The sequence below is a fragment of the Apodemus sylvaticus genome, chromosome 6 (genome assembly GCF_947179515.1).
Source record: "Apodemus sylvaticus chromosome 6, mApoSyl1.1, whole genome shotgun sequence".
NCBI lineage: Eukaryota > Metazoa > Chordata > Mammalia > Rodentia > Muridae > Apodemus > Apodemus sylvaticus.
The window spans coordinates 31,522,527-31,540,987 of record NC_067477.1 but is presented as its reverse complement, the minus strand read 5'-3'; the positions used below and the strand labels follow the sequence as shown (position 1 = coordinate 31,540,987).

Sequence of the window (18,461 nt, the reverse complement as noted above, 5' to 3'; positions counted from 1 at the left end):
ATGAAGGAAAGAAGAAAGAGAGAGAGAGAAAGAGAGAGAGAGAAAGAGAAATTAAGAAAGAAAGAAAGAAAGAAAGAAAGAAAGAAAGAAAGAAAGAAAGAAAGAAAGAAAGAAAGAAAGAAAAGATACAGCTCCAAGAACCTTAAAATGGTCCTAAGTTGTTCAGTTTGGAAATTTTCTTCAGACCTATATTCATTCTCCATCAGCGGCAGTTGATGAGTCTCCATCAGTTGGGAGACTCTCTGGTCTCGCTCAGCGTTTGTCAGCGCTTGTCTAAGCTATTACCCAGTGCAGTTCAGTATGCTCGGTAACTGGTGGCTAAAATTAAAAGATGAGAAGTTGAGCCTCTGTTCTTTCCTCTTCCTTCTCAGATGAAAGATGAGAAAAGAGAATTTCAGGTAGATAAATCTACAAGGGCGAAGAAGACAGGTAAGGAGGGTATATAGCCACCATCTGGCGAATCATAAATAAGAAAAGCAGAGGAGAAGGAAAGTATGACAGACAACTCACAGGGGCAGACAGTCAGAGGTGTCGTGCTCAGCACAGAACCTTTATGACACAGGATTTAGAGGTGATGTGTGTGGCCTGTGTCAAGAGAGAGACATGGAACTAAAGAGAAAGGACTGACTGAATGTGTCTCTCCGGAGACATGGGCCCTCTGTATTAGTTATTTTCCCTGTTGCTAAAATATATATTAAAAAAAAAAAAAAAAAAAAACCCTGGCAACCATCTTAAAGGAGAAAGGGTTTGTTTGTTACTTTGGCTCATGGTCCAAGGTTATACAGTCTATCGTGTCAGGGAAGGCGTGGTAGCAGGCTGGTCACACTGCATCTTTAGTCAGGAAGCAGGCAGAGATGAATGTATATGCTAAGCTAACTATATCCTTTTTATTTTGTCCAGGATCCCATACCATAGAATGTTAGATTTTTCTCACTTTTGTTTTAAGGGAGTATCTTACTTCATTTAACCCAATCTCAATAATTCTTCACAGACATGCCAAGAGGTTCATCTCTTCGGCCATTTTAGATTCTGTCATGTTGACAAACCATATTGAGCATGATATGCTCTGACCCATTCATGCAAAATGCTAGCCTCGAAATACCTCCCTACTAAGGGCTCAGGCCTTGGGATTTCAAGTCTTCTTTGTGAAGAAGTTTTAAAAAGACACCATAAGCTGAAATTTTATAAACACAATACTTTTATTAATTCTTTGAGAATTCCCCACATATGTAAATATATTTTGATCATATTCATTCCCCGTGTCTCCCTCTCAGTCTTCCCAGAAACACTCCCCTCTCCCTCCCTCCCCCTTTCCTTCCCTCCCTCCCATTCCTTTGTTTTTTAAAATAACCCAGTGAGTCCAAGTTGTACTGCCAAAATACACTCAAGTGTGGGCCATTTGCTGGAGCGTGGAGATCTACCAGAGGCCACACCCTTAAAGAGACTGACTTTTCCTCTCCAAAAATCAGCCAGTGTCAGTAGGTCATCAGCTGGGGTAGGGGCTCTTGGGGCCCTCTCCCCTCCATGATGGAATGTAACCTGACATTTTGGAGTCCATTTGTCACCCTTCTTCACGATTGGCCTGAAAGAAAATCATCCGGTGGCAAGGCTCACTCTTAAGTGTTACTGAGTAACTAGGGGTTACCAGGCAAAGAATACTTCTTAGCATGAGAGATCAAACCACCCAGGTAAACAAATGGGAAAGTGTGCCTGAAGCATCAGACATTGCAGAGACCGGCAAGGAACTTTCACAAAGCAATAATCAGTGACCTGATAAATCTAAGACATTTCATCCCCACAACTATATCAGTAATGACAGCTAGTATTTATTGAGGCCACACGGGCAGCTGCTGCTAAGTGACTACTGGTAAACAGAGAAGGCAGGATTCAGACCTGAATTTCAATCTCATCCACTATATTTTTTCTTTGCGCTAAAATATGATGTGGTTCTATCCAGACTTGTGAACATTGCACTGGGCTTCCCTGTATATCCTATTACCAGAAGAACAAAAGAGCAAAAAAGGTTCAAAAATGTTCTCTTGCACTTGGCAAGCCGTATTCAGAGCCTTCAGTCTAAGCATCAAAAAATACTATTCTAAACAGGACAGAGTACCAGATCTCATGAGGCAAAGGTTAAAAATCTAGTACAAGAAATGCACCACACAGTGAAGGAATTCTACCAGAAGACTAAAGAGCAATAGGAGAAAATTATAACAAAAGATCAAGATGTGTCTGAGGAACGCAGAGTGTTCTTTTCCACTTCCTGGGATTCCAGAAAGGAAAAAGAGGAAGAATGAAGAATAAGTCACCCCAAAAATGACACAAGAAAACTTCCCAGAGATGAGAAAGATCCTTAAGACCCAGACTGAGCAGGCACCAAACCCCTGTGCAAAAACTGTTAAAGGTCCACAGTGTGGCACCACTTCATGAAATTGCACACTGTGGATAAAGAGAGGGTTCTAAAGAGTTCCAGTGGGTTTAGGAGGCCAGCTGTAGAGTATGTGAGCATGAGTTTAATCACCAGCAAGGACACACAGTCAAGTACACACATTTGTGCATGTGCTGTAATCCTAGCACTTAGGAGATAGAAGCAGAAGGATCAGAAGTTCAGGGTTATCCTTGGCTACATAGCTAGTTTGAGGCCAGTCCAAACTTCTTGGAACCTGGACCCATATGTGTGCATGCGCAGGAGAGACAGAGAGACACACAGAGTTAAAGCAACTCCAAATGACAGGAACTTAAGTGACATCCTATTTATGAAAAGCAACAGGCAGATAGTAGAATATAAATGAACAAATAATTTAAATTTTGAAAGATGCACACATAGCCATTGTTGATATCTGAGGGGAATTGAGTCTATGACCCAATAAGAACATCACAATTCAGACTGAGAAGTCCCTTATATAAAATTGCATTTGTTTGCACATAGCCCAGCTATATCCTCCTGTGAACCTTAAATCATCTCTAAATTGCTTACTGTAAAGTAAATGCTATGCTAGTATTACATTATTTTATTAGGGGAGTAATGACAAGAAAAACTATATATATCCAGTGCAGATGAAACTTATCTTCTTAAATTTCTCCAACATGCCATTGGCTTAATCCATGGATTTAGAATTGACAGGTACCAATTGCAGAATGTGCAGGGACTTGAGATCTTCTGAAGTTTAATCTACAGCGCTTTGATATCCTAAATGTTGAAATTCAACATGCTGAAGTTACTCCAAGTTTGAGCAACTGAGCTCTAGGGGTACTAATTACTATGACAGGAAAAAGTGGAGGAGGGGGAGGGAAAGTGGGAGGAGATAGAGGTTGGCAGCGGGTGGCCACAAACTACTGCCACCCCCTCAGTCTGGGCTCTGTTAAACTAGAAATGTCTGTGAGGTGTGCAGGTAGGGATGTCAAATGAGCAGTTACACAGACAAGTTAAGTTCCAGGCTGGAGTTGTATTGACTGGACCTTTGGCTTTGAGCTTGGGTTCAGATAAACTCAAAGTTGAAGAAGGAAGGAAATGATGATTTCCTGAGTTCTACTAAATCTCTACCGCCCGTGTCCTAGATGTTTCTAAGGTGCAGACTCATGCTCCAACACTGACTTTGACCATGCCTGCTGTCTTAGAGTTGCTATGATATGCTATGATGAAAACACCATAAGCAAAAACAAGTTTGAGAGGAAAGGATGTATTTGGCTTTGCTTCCACATCACTGTTCATCCCGGAAGGAAGTCAGGACAGGAGCATAAGCAGGGCAGGAACCTGGAGGCAGGAGCTGAGGCAGAGGCCATGGAGGGGTGCTGCTCACTGGCTTGTCCTCATAGCTTTCTCAGCCTGCTTTCTCATAGAACCCAGGACACTAGCCCAGGGATGACACCCCCCACAGTGCAAAATGAAGTTATAGAAACAACAAAACAAAATCACACATGTCTCAATGGTTTAAGCAAGTACACAGTTTTTGTGTTGATCCAGGGCCACATTCATATACTGCGCTGGTCTCTCTTCTCTGGATGAGAGCACAGCAGAGATAACTAAAAGACCCCATCCTCCCTCGGTATCCCAGACAGATGCACCATGGGGTAGAAATGCCTAAGATGCTTCAAGAGAAACTGGAGTTGAAAGATGGCCTGAACTTGATGCCTGGATGTTCAGGATTTAAGGGGGGGAAGTGAGGGGCATCCAAAGGACAGGAGAGGCCGCATTTCACAGCTGTGCTAAAGACTCCCTCCCCTCCCTCTGTTCTTTCCCCAGCTGCAAAGCTATTTATGCCAATTTCACAAACATCTCTCTCTAGTGTTAACCACCTGGAGAGCGTTTCAGTGGCAAGAGCCAAAGTTCACTCTTGTTAAAAGGCGAGATTGGAAAATACACAACTGTAGATTTTTTAAAAAATATAAAACAAACCAAAATAACCAATACGACACCTTCTCTCACAAGAAACAAGAATAATATAATATCTGTGGTGAAAGCAAGAATAACAGATGAGCTTTACATATAATTTTTTCTTTAAAAAAAAAAAAGAATTATCAAATCCCGGCAACCTTGAACCTTGACAATATAATCCCAAATTAAATCCAATTGTAATGGGACAAGTTGCCAGCATTAGATTTCACTTGCTAAGCAGACCTGCTAATTAGGTTTTTCTTTTTTCTTTTTGGTTCTTAAATAGCTTTTATTTGTTGGGATTATAATATAGTTATATCGTTCCCCATCCCTCTTCTCCCTGCAAACCCTCCATACACTTTTCCTTGCTCTCAGATCCATGGCCTCTGTTTTGCATTAAGTATTGTTACATGCATATATGCGCAAGAATATACACATATTTCTAAATGCATACGCTTAACCTGCTCAGTCTGTATAATGTTGGTCATATACATTTTTATGCCTAACCATTTGACATTAGATGACTGGCTGATGTGCTCTTTCCTGGAGAAGACTATTTCTTCCACTCTCCTCATTTCTGAGTTGCCTGGAGTTCAGTGTGTAGGGTTGAGGTCTTGTGGTACCTTTCCCCATAAAATCCACTTAAGCTTGTCTGTTGATGCTGTCCTCGATCGATCGATCGGCTCATGTTTAGGCAGTCTTGTTGGTGAGACTTATGGGTGTGGCTTCTGACGGTCCTAGAAGCAACAAACTTACTGTTCCTCTGGTTTACAATAGTTCTGGCCCCTCTTCTGCAGTGAGCCTTGGGGCTTAGGAATTGTTTTGTAGATGTAGTCATTGAGACTGGGCTCCACAACTCTGTATCTTGTCTGGTTGTGGTTTTATGTACAGGTTGCCTTCTGTTGCAAAGAGAGGTTCCTTTAATAAGGGGTGGAAACTACACTTCTCTGTGGGTATAAAACAACTATTTAAATTTAGTTAGGAATATGCTAGTTTAGTAAAGTGAAATTGTTAGTTCTACTCCAAGGTCCATTAGATCACTAGCCTGCTAGTTGGCTAGGTTTCCAGTAGCAAGCATGGATTCCCTCTAGTTGAGATGGTCATAAGTTCAATTAGAGATCTACTGGTTATCATCTAGGTGTGGGGAAATGCTTCATGTAGCCCAGGCTAGTTTAAACTCAGTTAGCCAAGGATGATGGTCTTGTATTCCTGATACTCCTGCCTCTACCTTCTGAGTGCTAAGATTATGGACATATGTCACCATGCCAGGCTTACTTTTTCCTTTCCTTTCCTTTCCTTTCCTTTCCTTTCCTTTCCTTTCCTTTTCTTTTCTTTTTTTTTTTTAAGACAAACTCTCATTGTGTTGGCTTGGCTGTCCTGAAACTTATGTTCTGAAACATAGCCTGGTTATGTAGCCCAGGTTGACCTAGAACTCTTAGGAGATCTGCCTGTTTCTGCCTTCCATGTGCTAGGACTGAAGACATGTACTGCCACTCCCATCTTCTAGTAAATATTTTAAATATAAATATAAAAGCCTTCAAGAGGGAAAACATAGTGACTATTTTCATTGATGAAATAAAAAGGAGAGAGATGATGGGTTAAATATTCATGTCCTTAAATGATTCAAGTTATTTTTCAGTGCAAGAAAAATTATCAACAAGACATATAATCTCTCAGAGAAGCAAGGAAGGGGTGGGAGGGACTGGCAGGATGGGGGCTGAGATTGAAATGTAAAGTGAATGGATAAATAAATTAATAGAAAAAAAGACATACAACCTACACTCTTTGGGACTAGAGAAGAGAGAATTGCTACATAAAACAAAAAAATAAATCATCCTACTTTAATAATTAACATTAATATACAACTCATAGCCCCACCACATTTCCCTCCCGTGGTTTGCAGAAGTAATTTTCAGATTGTATTTTCACATTAATAATTATCTTTTTCATAGGAATATACTTAACAGTCTTCTAAAAAGAAACTGTGTCTGGGGATTCTCTTAGCCGTGACTTACTATACTAATAAATTTTTTTAAGTTTTGCACTTACTGGGGAGTATTTTCATAATATTGAGTCTGATCCCTTTCAAAGGAGTTTAATGTTTCTCCATACCTCTCTCTCTCTCTCTCTCTCTCTCTCTCTCTCTCTCTCTCTCTCTCTCACACACACACACACACACACACACACACACACATACAAAGCAGAAAGTGATAATAGTTTAGGTGCCATTGACTGTCAGATTCATATTTTGTTTCTGGAGATCTTTTAATAGTTGTATTATGTCATTTTACAAAGTAAAGTTCATATCCCTCCCTGATTCCAAAAGTTTACAGAGAGAATAAAATTTTGTGGATTTGGGTGACTCAATGAAAGCCAGGCAGTGGTGGTGCATGCCTTTCAGTCTAGACTGGTAAGATGGCAGATAAAAAGCACTTACCACATAAGCCTGAAGACCTGAGTTCAATCCCCAGAACCCATAGAAAGACAAAAGAAGAGAGCCAACTCCATCAGACTATCCTCTGACTTCCATATGCATACCATGTTGTGTGTATACTGGAACACACACACACACACACTCACACAGAAAATACATATATACAATAATGACTTAATTTTTTTTTTAAAAAAAAAAGGCAGTTCCTTGTAACCTTGACTTAGAAACTCATATTCATTGTAGACCACTGCCTTTAGGTAGTGAACTCAGATTACATCTGAGCAGCAAAAGATCAGCTCAAAACATAGCAAAAAGGAACTTGTCACCTCCCATTAATCTCAGAACTGTTTGATTGGGGGAGGGAGGACAAGGACAAGAAGGGCCTGGCTGCTCACTGCCTGTCTGTGTTGCTCTCTTCTCCACACCCCAGAGATGTGTCTTCCACCAGCGTCACTGCCCTTCCTTCCAAAGGCCTGGAGCACCTCAAGGAACTGATCGCGAAAAACACCTGGACTCTCAAAAAACTCCCTCTGTCCTTGAGTTTCGTCCACCTCACTCGGGCGGATCTCTCTTACCCAAGCCACTGCTGTGCTTTTAAAAACCAGAAGAAAATAAGGGGGTAAGTAGCAGGTGCCTGGGATAAGCAAGAAGAAGCCATGGTGGGAGATAGATTCATTTGTAGATTTGAGAAAGAATGTGATTTCAAACCCAGGAGGGGAAGAGCTGGAAGCAGCCACATGAGCAGGGAACCCATGGGCCTAATGGCTGTGGGAGCAGATGAGAAACAAGGTGACCATTGTTGGATTGCTGTGGGGGAGGAGGGACAATGGCATCATGGAGACAGGGCTCACTTGTCCAGGATGTACAGACTTTGAGGCGGGTTTAGCTTGAATCCCAACTCCATCTGCTTCTAGCTGGGTTATCTCAGCCTACTTACCCAACTACTCTGAGCTTCTAAGGATCAAGATCATCACATTGTCATCCATAGGGGGGTTGAGAAGGTGAAGAGGTTAAATAGAAAACACTTGGAACTGATTGGCTGCAATGTAACAAGTAAAACATATTAACTATGACTTATATTATCTCACTATCTGGCTGCCTACAGGATGCTGAGGAGAGACCCAGTCCTTCACACTTTACATTCCCAGCTGTTACTGATTCTTGCTCTGACCTAGTTCCCCTTTTATGTCTTGTGTCACCTCCAGTTTTAACCCCACCTTCATTTTCTATTTCTGTCTCCTTTCGTTTCTACACAAGTATCCACTAGATGACTCTCTACACTCATAATTTTAACCAGCTAATAAAAAAATCAGGACCTAGTCATAGAGACAGATGCAAATCAAAAGGCTGCAGAGCTGAGCAAAGGGAGCATCGTGGCCATGTTCAGACATGCACGGTGTTGCTATCAGGTGCTACACGACACTGAGTGGGAAGGATCAGGGATGAATGCACAGGCTTGACCTCACTGATGGGTGTGACTCTGGTAAGATAGAAAAAGACTTACACCTTCCCAGTCCCACCTGATGGATCTACGACATAAACCCTGCACCTAAGGTTCCGGGATCTCTGAAGATAAAGGGATGGAAAGAGTATAAGAGCCAGAGGAACAGAGTCTCCTGAGAGATTGTCTCTCCTAGGAATGTCAAAAGCTACATCCAGGGAGTCTCACCAACATGGCTACCTAAATGTGAAATGAATAAGGACAATGACATAAAACTGCTAATGTTTGTGTGGGGAAAGCCCATAGGTCTCAACCCTACACAGGGAAAACCAGGCAACAAAGCAACACTGAGAGTTGGAGCAATGGCCTTCCCAGGGAAGAACACAGCAATTTGTTGTCCCTTTCCAAATGGTCAGCCCTAAAATACATACAAATAACACCATATAGGCTGAGCAAGTTGTATATATGTATGTATTTAGGAATACACACACACACACACACACACACATACACACACACTGCTACCAACACCATCAATAATTATTGAAAATAGAGTCATGAATTTAAAAGTGAGAAAGGAGGATATATGGGAATTTGGAGGGAGAAAAGGAAAGGGGGAAATGACATAATTATAATCTCAAAAGTAAATTGAAAAGATAAAATCCTATTTCTATAAGTGTGCCTGTGTGCTGTGGCCATTTTTGCATTTGTTAGCAAATATTTGATAAACATCTCTTATGTGCCTGGCACTATTCCAGCTCCAGCTGGCATTAAGAGGTGGTTTCTTGCAGGTAGCTTATATTCTACTGGAGGAAGTCAACAAAGAAAGAAATGGCAATCAGGGCTGTGAAGGAATAAAACCACAGGGGCGGGGCGAGAGGGGAGGAGAAGGGAGTAACGGAGGGGAGGGTAACAGAGGGGAGGTGTTGGGGGGGGGCGGTAATTCAAGGAAGCCAGGAAAAGACTCCTATAAAAAACAGCAGCATGTTTAAAATTGAATCATGTCTAGAGGTGGCCACGAGTTTCTAGGCAAAGGAAGTGTGGAGTTCTGGAACTCAGAACAGGAACAGTGTCAAGCACAACTTAACAGTAAGCACAAACACACAGAGGGCACAGCCTTTGCTCCCAGTACTGTTGTAACATAGGTATGTATGTAACTTTCTTGGGAAAGGTACTTACCTATTCAAGCAACACTCTTGTCCCACTCCCAAATAAACATGTTTCATAGGATCTGTCCAGCATGGCCCAGTTTAGTAACTACAAGATCCATGTTCTAAGTTGGTACTACTGTCCATGCCCCTTGGTCATGTCTCTTCTTGAGGTGGCTCAAGATGAGGAGAAATAAGATCAATATTGCTGAGCACAGTAAGAGAGGTGAGGTCATACAAACAGATAGATGTAGCAAACAAAGATAGGGCTCAAAGGGAGGCTGATGGTCTGAGTCCCACCCTCAGCACCCACATGGTGGAAGAAGAGAGCACAAGTTGTCTTTTTGAAATTAAAAATTATATACAAGTGTCGTGGAAGATTTACCAGTGTGTGCTTAGAAAATACTGTTACCCAGAAGTAGAATTTATCTGAAAAAGCATTGCGTCAGACCCAACTCTAAGATAAGTTGCCTACCATCCAGACTTAGAACATGAAAGATAAGGAAGTGTGGAGCTGTGCTTACAAGATGAATTAGGATTCAGATCCACCGAGGACACGTTTCTTTAGAACACGTTTCTTTAGAACTCTCTCAGAAACAGCCCCTCTGCTCATCAGAAAAAGCAAAGAGAAAAAGGCCTTGGCTACCACCCTGTAAGACAGCACAGCTGGTTTGTATAGCGGAGAGCCTATCTGTGACGCTCAGTGTAATCTAAAAGATAACCAAAAACCTTCAGCTTTGTTTGGTTGCTGTAAAACCCACCTAAGTTGCTCAAAAAAATGTAGCTTGGCATGGAAGCCAAAAAAAAAAAAGCCACCAGCAGATCTAAACACGTGTAAGATTACCCTGCTACAGGTCAAGCTTGCAGGCTGTAGAGGATTCTGTTTGTGGCTGCAATCCAATGGCTTAGCTGGAATCTGGATGTATGCTTTTCCGAAGGGGTTCTCATTAATTTTTGAAGTGCCTGGGGTGACTTCTGATTAGGAAAGTTTAATTTTGCCGCACCGGTACATGCACACATCATAAATTAAGTAAATGTTTTTTTTTAATGTTGCAGCCCAGCCTGAACAGACCCTGAAGAATCCATAGCACTATAAAGGTCAAAATAAGCAACTTGCATGTCTTCCCAGGGGCCAAGGGGATCAAGGGTGAACTTTAAGTAAGCGGTGACTCATGTCTGTTGCCTTGCAGAATCCTAGAGTCTCTGATGTGTAATGAGAGCAGTATCCAGAACCTCCGGCAAAGGAAATCAGTGAATGTCCTGAGGGGTCCCATCTACCAGGAATATGAAGAAGATCTGGGTGACAACAGTGTTGGGTACAAACAAAACTCCAAGTTCCAGGAGAGCTCGAGCAACTCGCATTATTACGTCTTCTTTGAAGACCAAGAGGATGAGGTCGTCGGCTTTGGCCAAGAGCTCAAAAATCCTCAGGAGGAGACTCTCCAAGCCTTCGACAGCCACTATGACTATACTGTGTGTGGGGACAACGAGGACATGGTGTGTACCCCCAAGTCAGATGAGTTCAACCCCTGTGAAGATATCATGGGCTACAAGTTCCTGAGAATCGTGGTGTGGTTTGTCAGCCTCCTGGCTCTCCTGGGCAATATCTTTGTCCTGGTCATTCTGCTTACTAGCCACTACAAATTGACTGTACCACGCTTTCTTATGTGCAATTTGGCCTTTGCAGATTTCTGCATGGGGGTATACCTGCTTCTCATTGCCTCTGTAGACCTCTACACACACTCTGAGTACTACAATCACGCCATCGACTGGCAGACAGGCCCTGGGTGCAACACGGCTGGTTTCTTCACTGTTTTTGCTAGTGAGTTATCAGTGTACACACTGACCGTCATCACCCTGGAGCGATGGTACGCCATCACCTTCGCCATGCGCCTGGATAGGAAGATCCGCCTCAGGCACGCATACACCATCATGGCCGGGGGCTGGGTCACCTGCTTCCTTCTCGCCCTGCTCCCGATGGTGGGAATAAGCAGCTATGCCAAGGTCAGCATCTGCCTGCCGATGGACACCGACACCCCTCTTGCTCTGGCGTACATTGTCCTTGTTCTGCTACTCAATGTTGTTGCCTTTGTTATTGTCTGTTGCTGCTATGTGAAGATCTACATCACGGTCCGAAACCCCCAGTACAACCCGAGAGATAAAGACACCAAGATTGCCAAGAGGATGGCCGTGCTGATCTTCACCGACTTCATGTGCATGGCGCCCATCTCCTTCTATGCGCTGTCGGCACTTCTAAACAAGCCTCTCATCACCGTTACTAACTCCAAAATCTTGCTGGTTCTCTTCTACCCCCTCAACTCCTGTGCCAATCCATTTCTCTATGCCATTTTCACCAAGGCCTTCCAGAGGGATGTGTTCATTCTGCTCAGCAAGTTTGGCATCTGCAAACGCCAGGCCCAGGCCTATCAGGGTCAGAGAGTCTGTCCCAACAATAGCACTGGTATTCAGATCCAAAAGATTCCCCAGGACACGAGGCAGAGTCTCCCCAACATGCAAGATACCTACGAACTGCTTGGAAACTCCCACCTAACTCCAAAACTGCAGGGGCAAATCTCAGAAGAGTATAAGCAAACGGCCTTGTAAAGGAAGGCTGCACTGTTCACAGTGGGACTTACAGAAGGCTGGTTTCTTGAACATGCATTCCAGTCCTGTGATGCATGAACACATAGGTCCGTGAGGGTCATGACTCATCGGGTCAGAGTTCATCTCTAGAATGTTTTGCCTAAGAAGGGAGACAAGCTATCAGCATGTCTGAGTCCTAGGTGATAGGACAATCATCTGTGCTCTCCGGGAGGTTTGTTGGTTGCTTGTCTATGATGCTGTGAGGCACGTTCCTGAACCAGTCCCACATTTTGCTTCTCCATTTTATGCAGTGTTTTATACTAAAGACTCAACAACTGGCTAGTGTTCATTTACTTAAGCAACTCCAAATTAGCTCCCCTTGAAATAACCAAAGAAAGTTTTTGTTCCTTAAAAAAATAAAATGCCAGGATAAAATCTGGTCTGTTAAAAAAAAAAAGATTAAAATAAAATTAAATAAATAAATAAATAAAATGCCACACTTGGGAGGTGTAGGCAGGGGGATCCAGTTCATACTTTATGCAGAGAATTCTAAGCCAACCTGTGCTACAAGAAACTCCACCTGGAGATACCCAAAGAACCCTGGAGAGGCAAACATAACTAGATGTCATCACATAATTGCTTTTATTAAACTGAAAGAAAAGAAAGTCTGGTTTTGAGAGTTTTTTCTCCTTCATCCCCAGACTCTGAAACAATTAACTCTTCCCTGGGCTCTGCCAGCCCTGACCCAGCTGATACATGCTGGCTGGAGAAACTGCTAAGATTTCAGCTTTTATGACTGAGCAAACTAAGAATTATCTTCTCATACAAGACATGAGCTCTGGGAGAGAGTTCTAAGGGCCACATGGGGATGGGGACAGGGCATACTTGGTCACCTGTTGAATAAGACAACTATATACTGGTTAACTGTCGGGCTTTGAGCAAGTCCCTGGACCTCTAAATTCTGTAGAAATGGAGGGATTTGATGCCCTGTCTCTCCCTCAAAAGATATGTGCTCATGTCAAAGAGAAAAAAAACACTACTTAAGTAACCTTTTTTCCTACCTTGTGAAGTTGCTGTCTGCTTCCTTTTGGAGTGGCCTAAGACGCTTTTACTTTATTTCATTCTTTGATCATCATGTTTGAACCAAAAGTTCTATTGAGTGACACTGCTGTCAAGTCCAAAACATACCGGAATTTATATAATCTGTTAATCATACAGCCAGGCTTGGTGGTGTACGCCTTTAAATCCCACTACTGGGGACACAGAGGCAGGTAGATTTCTGAATTTGAGGCTGGCCAGGTCCAAGACAGCCTGGTCTACACAGAGAAACCCTGTTTCAAAGGAAACAACACAAATTAGACTAATAATAGAGTCAATACTCTATTATTGTGACTATGTAGGCCCACTTCAAAACATTTAACTCATCCTCACAGATCCATTTTTTTTAAGCTCTCTGGGGTTCACCCACACTAACACTGTCAAGAGATAAGCCTTTTCACCAGACACTACCAGTCCCTTCTGACCCTGCTAGTCACTGACATAAAACATGTGTGTCCCCAGAGTAGCCTTGCTTCAAACGGGAACTGCATCCTCAGGTGCACCTCTAGTGTCTGGTCCACTCCTATTTATTTCTAGGTGTCCCCACAAGCAGACTTGGCATTTGCTTCTCAGTGCTCATGAACCAAAGCAGGAACTCTAAGGGTTGTGCCACTTTAAGTCTATGAAGTAGGATTTATGGGTCACCTGACATGGTCCCTTTTTTACTGGTCTGGTACTTTGTCATAAAGCACAGGCTTTCTCAGCAGTTCACGTGTAACTCCTGAAATTAAATACATGTGCTACCCTGTGACATGTTTCCTCTCTTGTGGCATTTTGAAATGTCACACCCGGACAGATAAAGAGTTTCATCTTGAGTAGCTGATCTAGTGCTCTGAAGACGAAGTCCTAGCAGAGTGACTTCAACACAATTGCTATTAAAATTCAAACTGACAGGATGAAATAAAGTTTCTTCCTCTAGAACAGTAATTTCTTTTGAGGTTAACATTGTGTGTGCATATGTTAAAAGGGAATGCCTGCTGTAGCACTCAGGACAGTGGGCCCTGCCCCTCACCTGAGCAATACAACAGAGTTAACCCTGGATGTGGGGGTTGCAGTGAGCTGGCCCAGAGGACAAGAGTGTAGAAGAGTTGGCCCTACCTCATCTTCTGTGCATGAGGTGGCACAGACTAGGAAGAGATGTCCTTTTCCCCTCCCTTATCACTTGTCACCTATGGTAGGCAGGAGAGCTGTCCACAAAGACATGAAGGTAGGGGTATTGCCCTGTAGCTCACTATCTTCAACACTCTGGAGAGCAGGCCCTACACCTTACCTGGGCAGCAGGGTAGAGCTGACCCTGGTTATGGGGGTCATTGTCAAACCAGCTCTGAGGGCATGATAGCAGGAGAGCCAGTGGACTGACCAGCTCAGATACCACTCATCCCCAGACCCAAGGCTTTAAACTGACTCATCCCAACATCTACCCCATCAGTGAACTGCTGGAGTGCATGAAGGGGCCAGGCTACAGATCCAAAACTACAGGGTCTCCATGGCACAGGAAAACAACAGAATAGCCGAAAGGTCCTGAGTCTGAGCTCCCGTGAGACAGGATTAGTGTACACATGTAATCCCAGCACTGAGGAACACAGTATGGTCCTGGTCCTGGTCCTGGTCCTGGTCCTGGGACTTACTGGCCAGCCAGTTAGCCAAATAGATAGGTTCAATTCAGTGAGAAACTCTCTCACACTATATATATATGTATATACTATATGATATACATATATGATAGAAAACAACTGAAAAGGACACCAACATCTACCTCTAGCCTACACACACACACACAAACACAAACATGCATACGCACAGACACACACACATAGACACACACACATGCACAACAAACACATACATAGACACACAGACACACACATGCACATACCAAAATTAAATAAACAAAGCCACCCATAGGCTAGATTTTACAAAATTCATGTCTTAAAAGTTTATTTATATTGTTCAAAGCAGTACCTATCAAAACACCCTCACATCCATTGACTCTTGCTTGCTGGATTAGTCTACTATGCAATATACATAAAAAATATCTAAAGAAATAAGAACGGAATGATGCTATCTGGCCTAGTGTGTGTGTGTGTGTGTGTGTGTGTGTGTGTGTGTGTGTGCCTGGAGCTAGGCCTGTGTCCAGTAGTGCTAATGCTCTTCCTGTCTCCTTTGACCCACAGCTCCAGGGTAATAGGCTGTACTAGTCACGTCTCTATTGCTAGGATAAGACACCATGACTAAGGCAATTTATAGAAGAAAGAGTTTATTTGGGACTTAACAGTTTCAAAGGGTCAGAGTCCATGACCACCATAATGGAGAGTATGGATGCAGGAGGCAGGATGGTGCTGGAGTAATAGCTAAGAGTTTACTTCTTGATCCAGAGTGAGTGAGGGACTCAGAATGTTCTAAGTCTTTTGAAACCCCAGAGCTTGCTCTTAGTGATACATCTCCAATAAGGCCGCATCGCCTAAGCCTTTCGAAACAGTTCCACCAACTGAGGATCAAGTATTCAAACATACGAGCCTGTGAAGGCTCTTCTTATTCAAACCACCACAGAGGTCCATGTGTGCTCAAGCCGAGCTTTTGATTTGGTGCTGGGGATTTGAATTCAGATCCTCTTGTTTGTGTGCAGGCAATCTGACCCACTGGCCCATTTTCTTAGCCCTGCATTCTGTTTTAAAAGTTACACAAATTCCAGCTCAAAGTGATAGACTAAGTCTCCGCATCTAGCAGCCTCCCTCTTTCAGTTTTGACTCAAATGAAATAAGGAAGTATGAAGTAAGAGCAGTGAAACTGCAGAAACAAAGTAATTGGCAATCCAAAGACTTTGGTGGCCCTGTAGAAGGCAGAAAGCCTGAGAGGTGTTGGTTGACTCAGTCGAGAGGCTGCTATCTCAGATGCACTCCTGGGAGAAGATATGGAAGGCCACAGGCTTTCCTTCAGAGTCCCAGACATAGCTCAGAGCCTGGAGGACACAGAGCTGAGGGGATAGTGCTGGTAATCAGTTGAAAGTCTCTGTCATTTGGTCCGTTCTGCCCATCCCCTTTATTGTCAGCCAGAAGAACAATATAGTCAGTGTTTGCCCCCAAATGCAATCAAGATCTTAAAGAAGATGCGAGCATGGTGGCTCACATCTATAACCCTGGAACAGAGGAGCCTAAGGTATAGATTTCTTACTGTGAGTTCAAGGCTAGCCTGGGCTACAGAGAAGGATCTTATCTCAAAACACTACATAACAAAACCAAGCTCACAAAAAACAGAACAACCAGGGCAGGCAGAAAAACCTGTTTTATTATCTACCTCCTGCTTTAGCAACACAAAGTGAAGTCTGATTTAAACACCATAATTAGAGTTTCTCCAGCTCCAAGTCTGAGACAGGCTTCTGGAAAGAAATAGTTTCACAGTGTTCCAAGGTATTAACCCATCCTCACATTTTTTTTCAAATACATAAATGGGCCAAAAAGATTGTCACGCACTTGAAATATACTGACTTCACATTAATAAATGGGCAAAACAGAACATTTTCTCAGGGAAAAAAAAACAGATCATTTAAAACCAGAATATTAGCATTAAAATTTCAATTAATAACAACACAGTAATCTGATAAACTACTGAATCTCATCACAACAGCTTTTTCTTTCAAAAAGAAAAAAGTATCCAAAAACTAGATGTCTGGAAAATTTAAAATTAGATTGTCAAATCAAGACTTTTCACAGAGGGAGAAGTTAAATTGAGGAACTCTTCTAGAATGCTGAATAAAGATGTAAGCTATGAGGCAAGAACTGAATGATCCAGGGGTTGACCAGATGGCTAAATGGGTAAGATGTTTGCGTACAAGCATGAGGGCCTGGATTTGGACCCCACAGGGCTCCAGGGAGAAAAGCAAATATTGGAAGATCCCTGGAGTTCCCTGATCAAGCAGTCTAACAGAGGTGATAAGCTCCCGGTTCCACAAGAGGTCTGTCTCAAAATAATAAGGTAGAAAGTAATAGATAAGACACCTGACAGTGGTTGGCTTCTACACAAGTTTATTCACATAAGACTTAAAAGGCATAAGTCAGTTTCCAAACCCAACATCCTTCTGCACTCTTATCTCAGATCCCCTGACAGCAGCTAGAAAGGGCTGTGGAATGAGAGGTTATCATCAGAAACTCAAAGTACACATTCAAAACTAGTCCAGAGGTCTGTGGAAAGGTGGAACTTATATGCTTACCTTCTGTTTACTCTTAGATTCCTTTGTGCTTTCTCAAAGAGTTCCTTAAGCACTCTTGCAGAAGAGGAACCAGGGGAAGTATTAATAGTTTCAACAAATGTCAGAGAAAAGGGATACCCTGCCAATCAACGCCATGGTCCAGAAGAAAGAGGAGATAGCTGACATCATACCTGTTTTCACCGTCTGGAGGCCCACTGTAGTGAGCTGGAAAAAGTGAGCATCTCTATCTGTGACACTCGTAAGTCTTCCCAGACATCCACACTGACACTTGGCTTCATTTTAATTGCTACAGTGGAGCCACTAGTGGAAGCAATACTTGAAATCCAAGAGTTTCCTTCCCTCTGTTTCTTTAACTCTTTGTGCATCCAATTTAGGGAGCAATCATTCTCTTCCAGCCTACTCACCCTAAGCCGTATCATGTTACTCATGGAAAACGAGCATATTATACTAATCCTCCCAAATTACCCAAGTCTGAATAATCCTCTCCAACCTATTCCATTATGCCTCTATCTGTGTCTTTCTAGAGGGAGTACTGGGACTTCTTGCCCCCAGTACCATCATCAAAACTGGAAAAGGGACCCACAGTGGTTGATGTTGTATCTAGGATACATTGGGAAACTTTCTAAGAATCATTCTAGATGGCAATCGGAGCAGGTAGAAGGTGTGTGTATGTTGCTTTTTGCAGGAGTCAAGGTATCTGAACTCAGGTTCTCCTGCCTGCACAGAAGCTTCTTCATCAACGGATTCATCTTCCCTGCTCCAACTTAGTGTTTTGCGAAACTGTAGGAGAAACACCTACCCAAGGATACTTAGCCCTTGACCTGCGTTACAGATCATTCCAGACTCACATAGGCCTGGCTGTGATTTCTACTCTCCAGTCTTTAAACCAACAGCAGAAAAATTAGGCATATCACAATGGGCTGGCTGAGAGTGTGACATCCAAAGGCGAGGGGTCCAGGAGACAAGTGTGTTGCACACAGATCACAGGAAGAGCTTCCGCACATGTCTCCTGTGCTGCTGTAGCAGGAAGTGGGTATTCTAGCCAAGCAAGGGCTTGGCGTGAAACATCAGTCAACTGTGAAACCAAGGAACACTTCATTCCTTGGCAAGAGAAATTGGAGAAAGATGTATTTTTCAGGGAGCTCTAAGAAGGCTGTGTCTCACCTCTCAGACCA

The 18,461-nt window shown here is 42.9% G+C and overlaps 1 protein-coding gene across 1 annotated transcript in view; it reads left to right on the top strand.

Annotated features, from left to right (window-relative positions):
- The window catches only part of Tshr (thyroid stimulating hormone receptor), a 114,229-nt gene extending 100,479 nt beyond the window's left edge, over window positions 1-13,750 (top strand). Inside the window, exons 9-10 of the mRNA XM_052185303.1 lie at window positions 7,240-7,428; window positions 10,589-13,750. Coding sequence (XP_052041263.1) covers window positions 7,240-7,428; window positions 10,589-12,002 — 1,603 coding nt within the window. The 3' untranslated portion in view covers window positions 12,003-13,750. The remainder of the gene's footprint in view (window positions 1-7,239; window positions 7,429-10,588) is intronic.
- The last annotated feature ends 4,711 nt before the right edge of the window (window positions 13,751-18,461 follow it).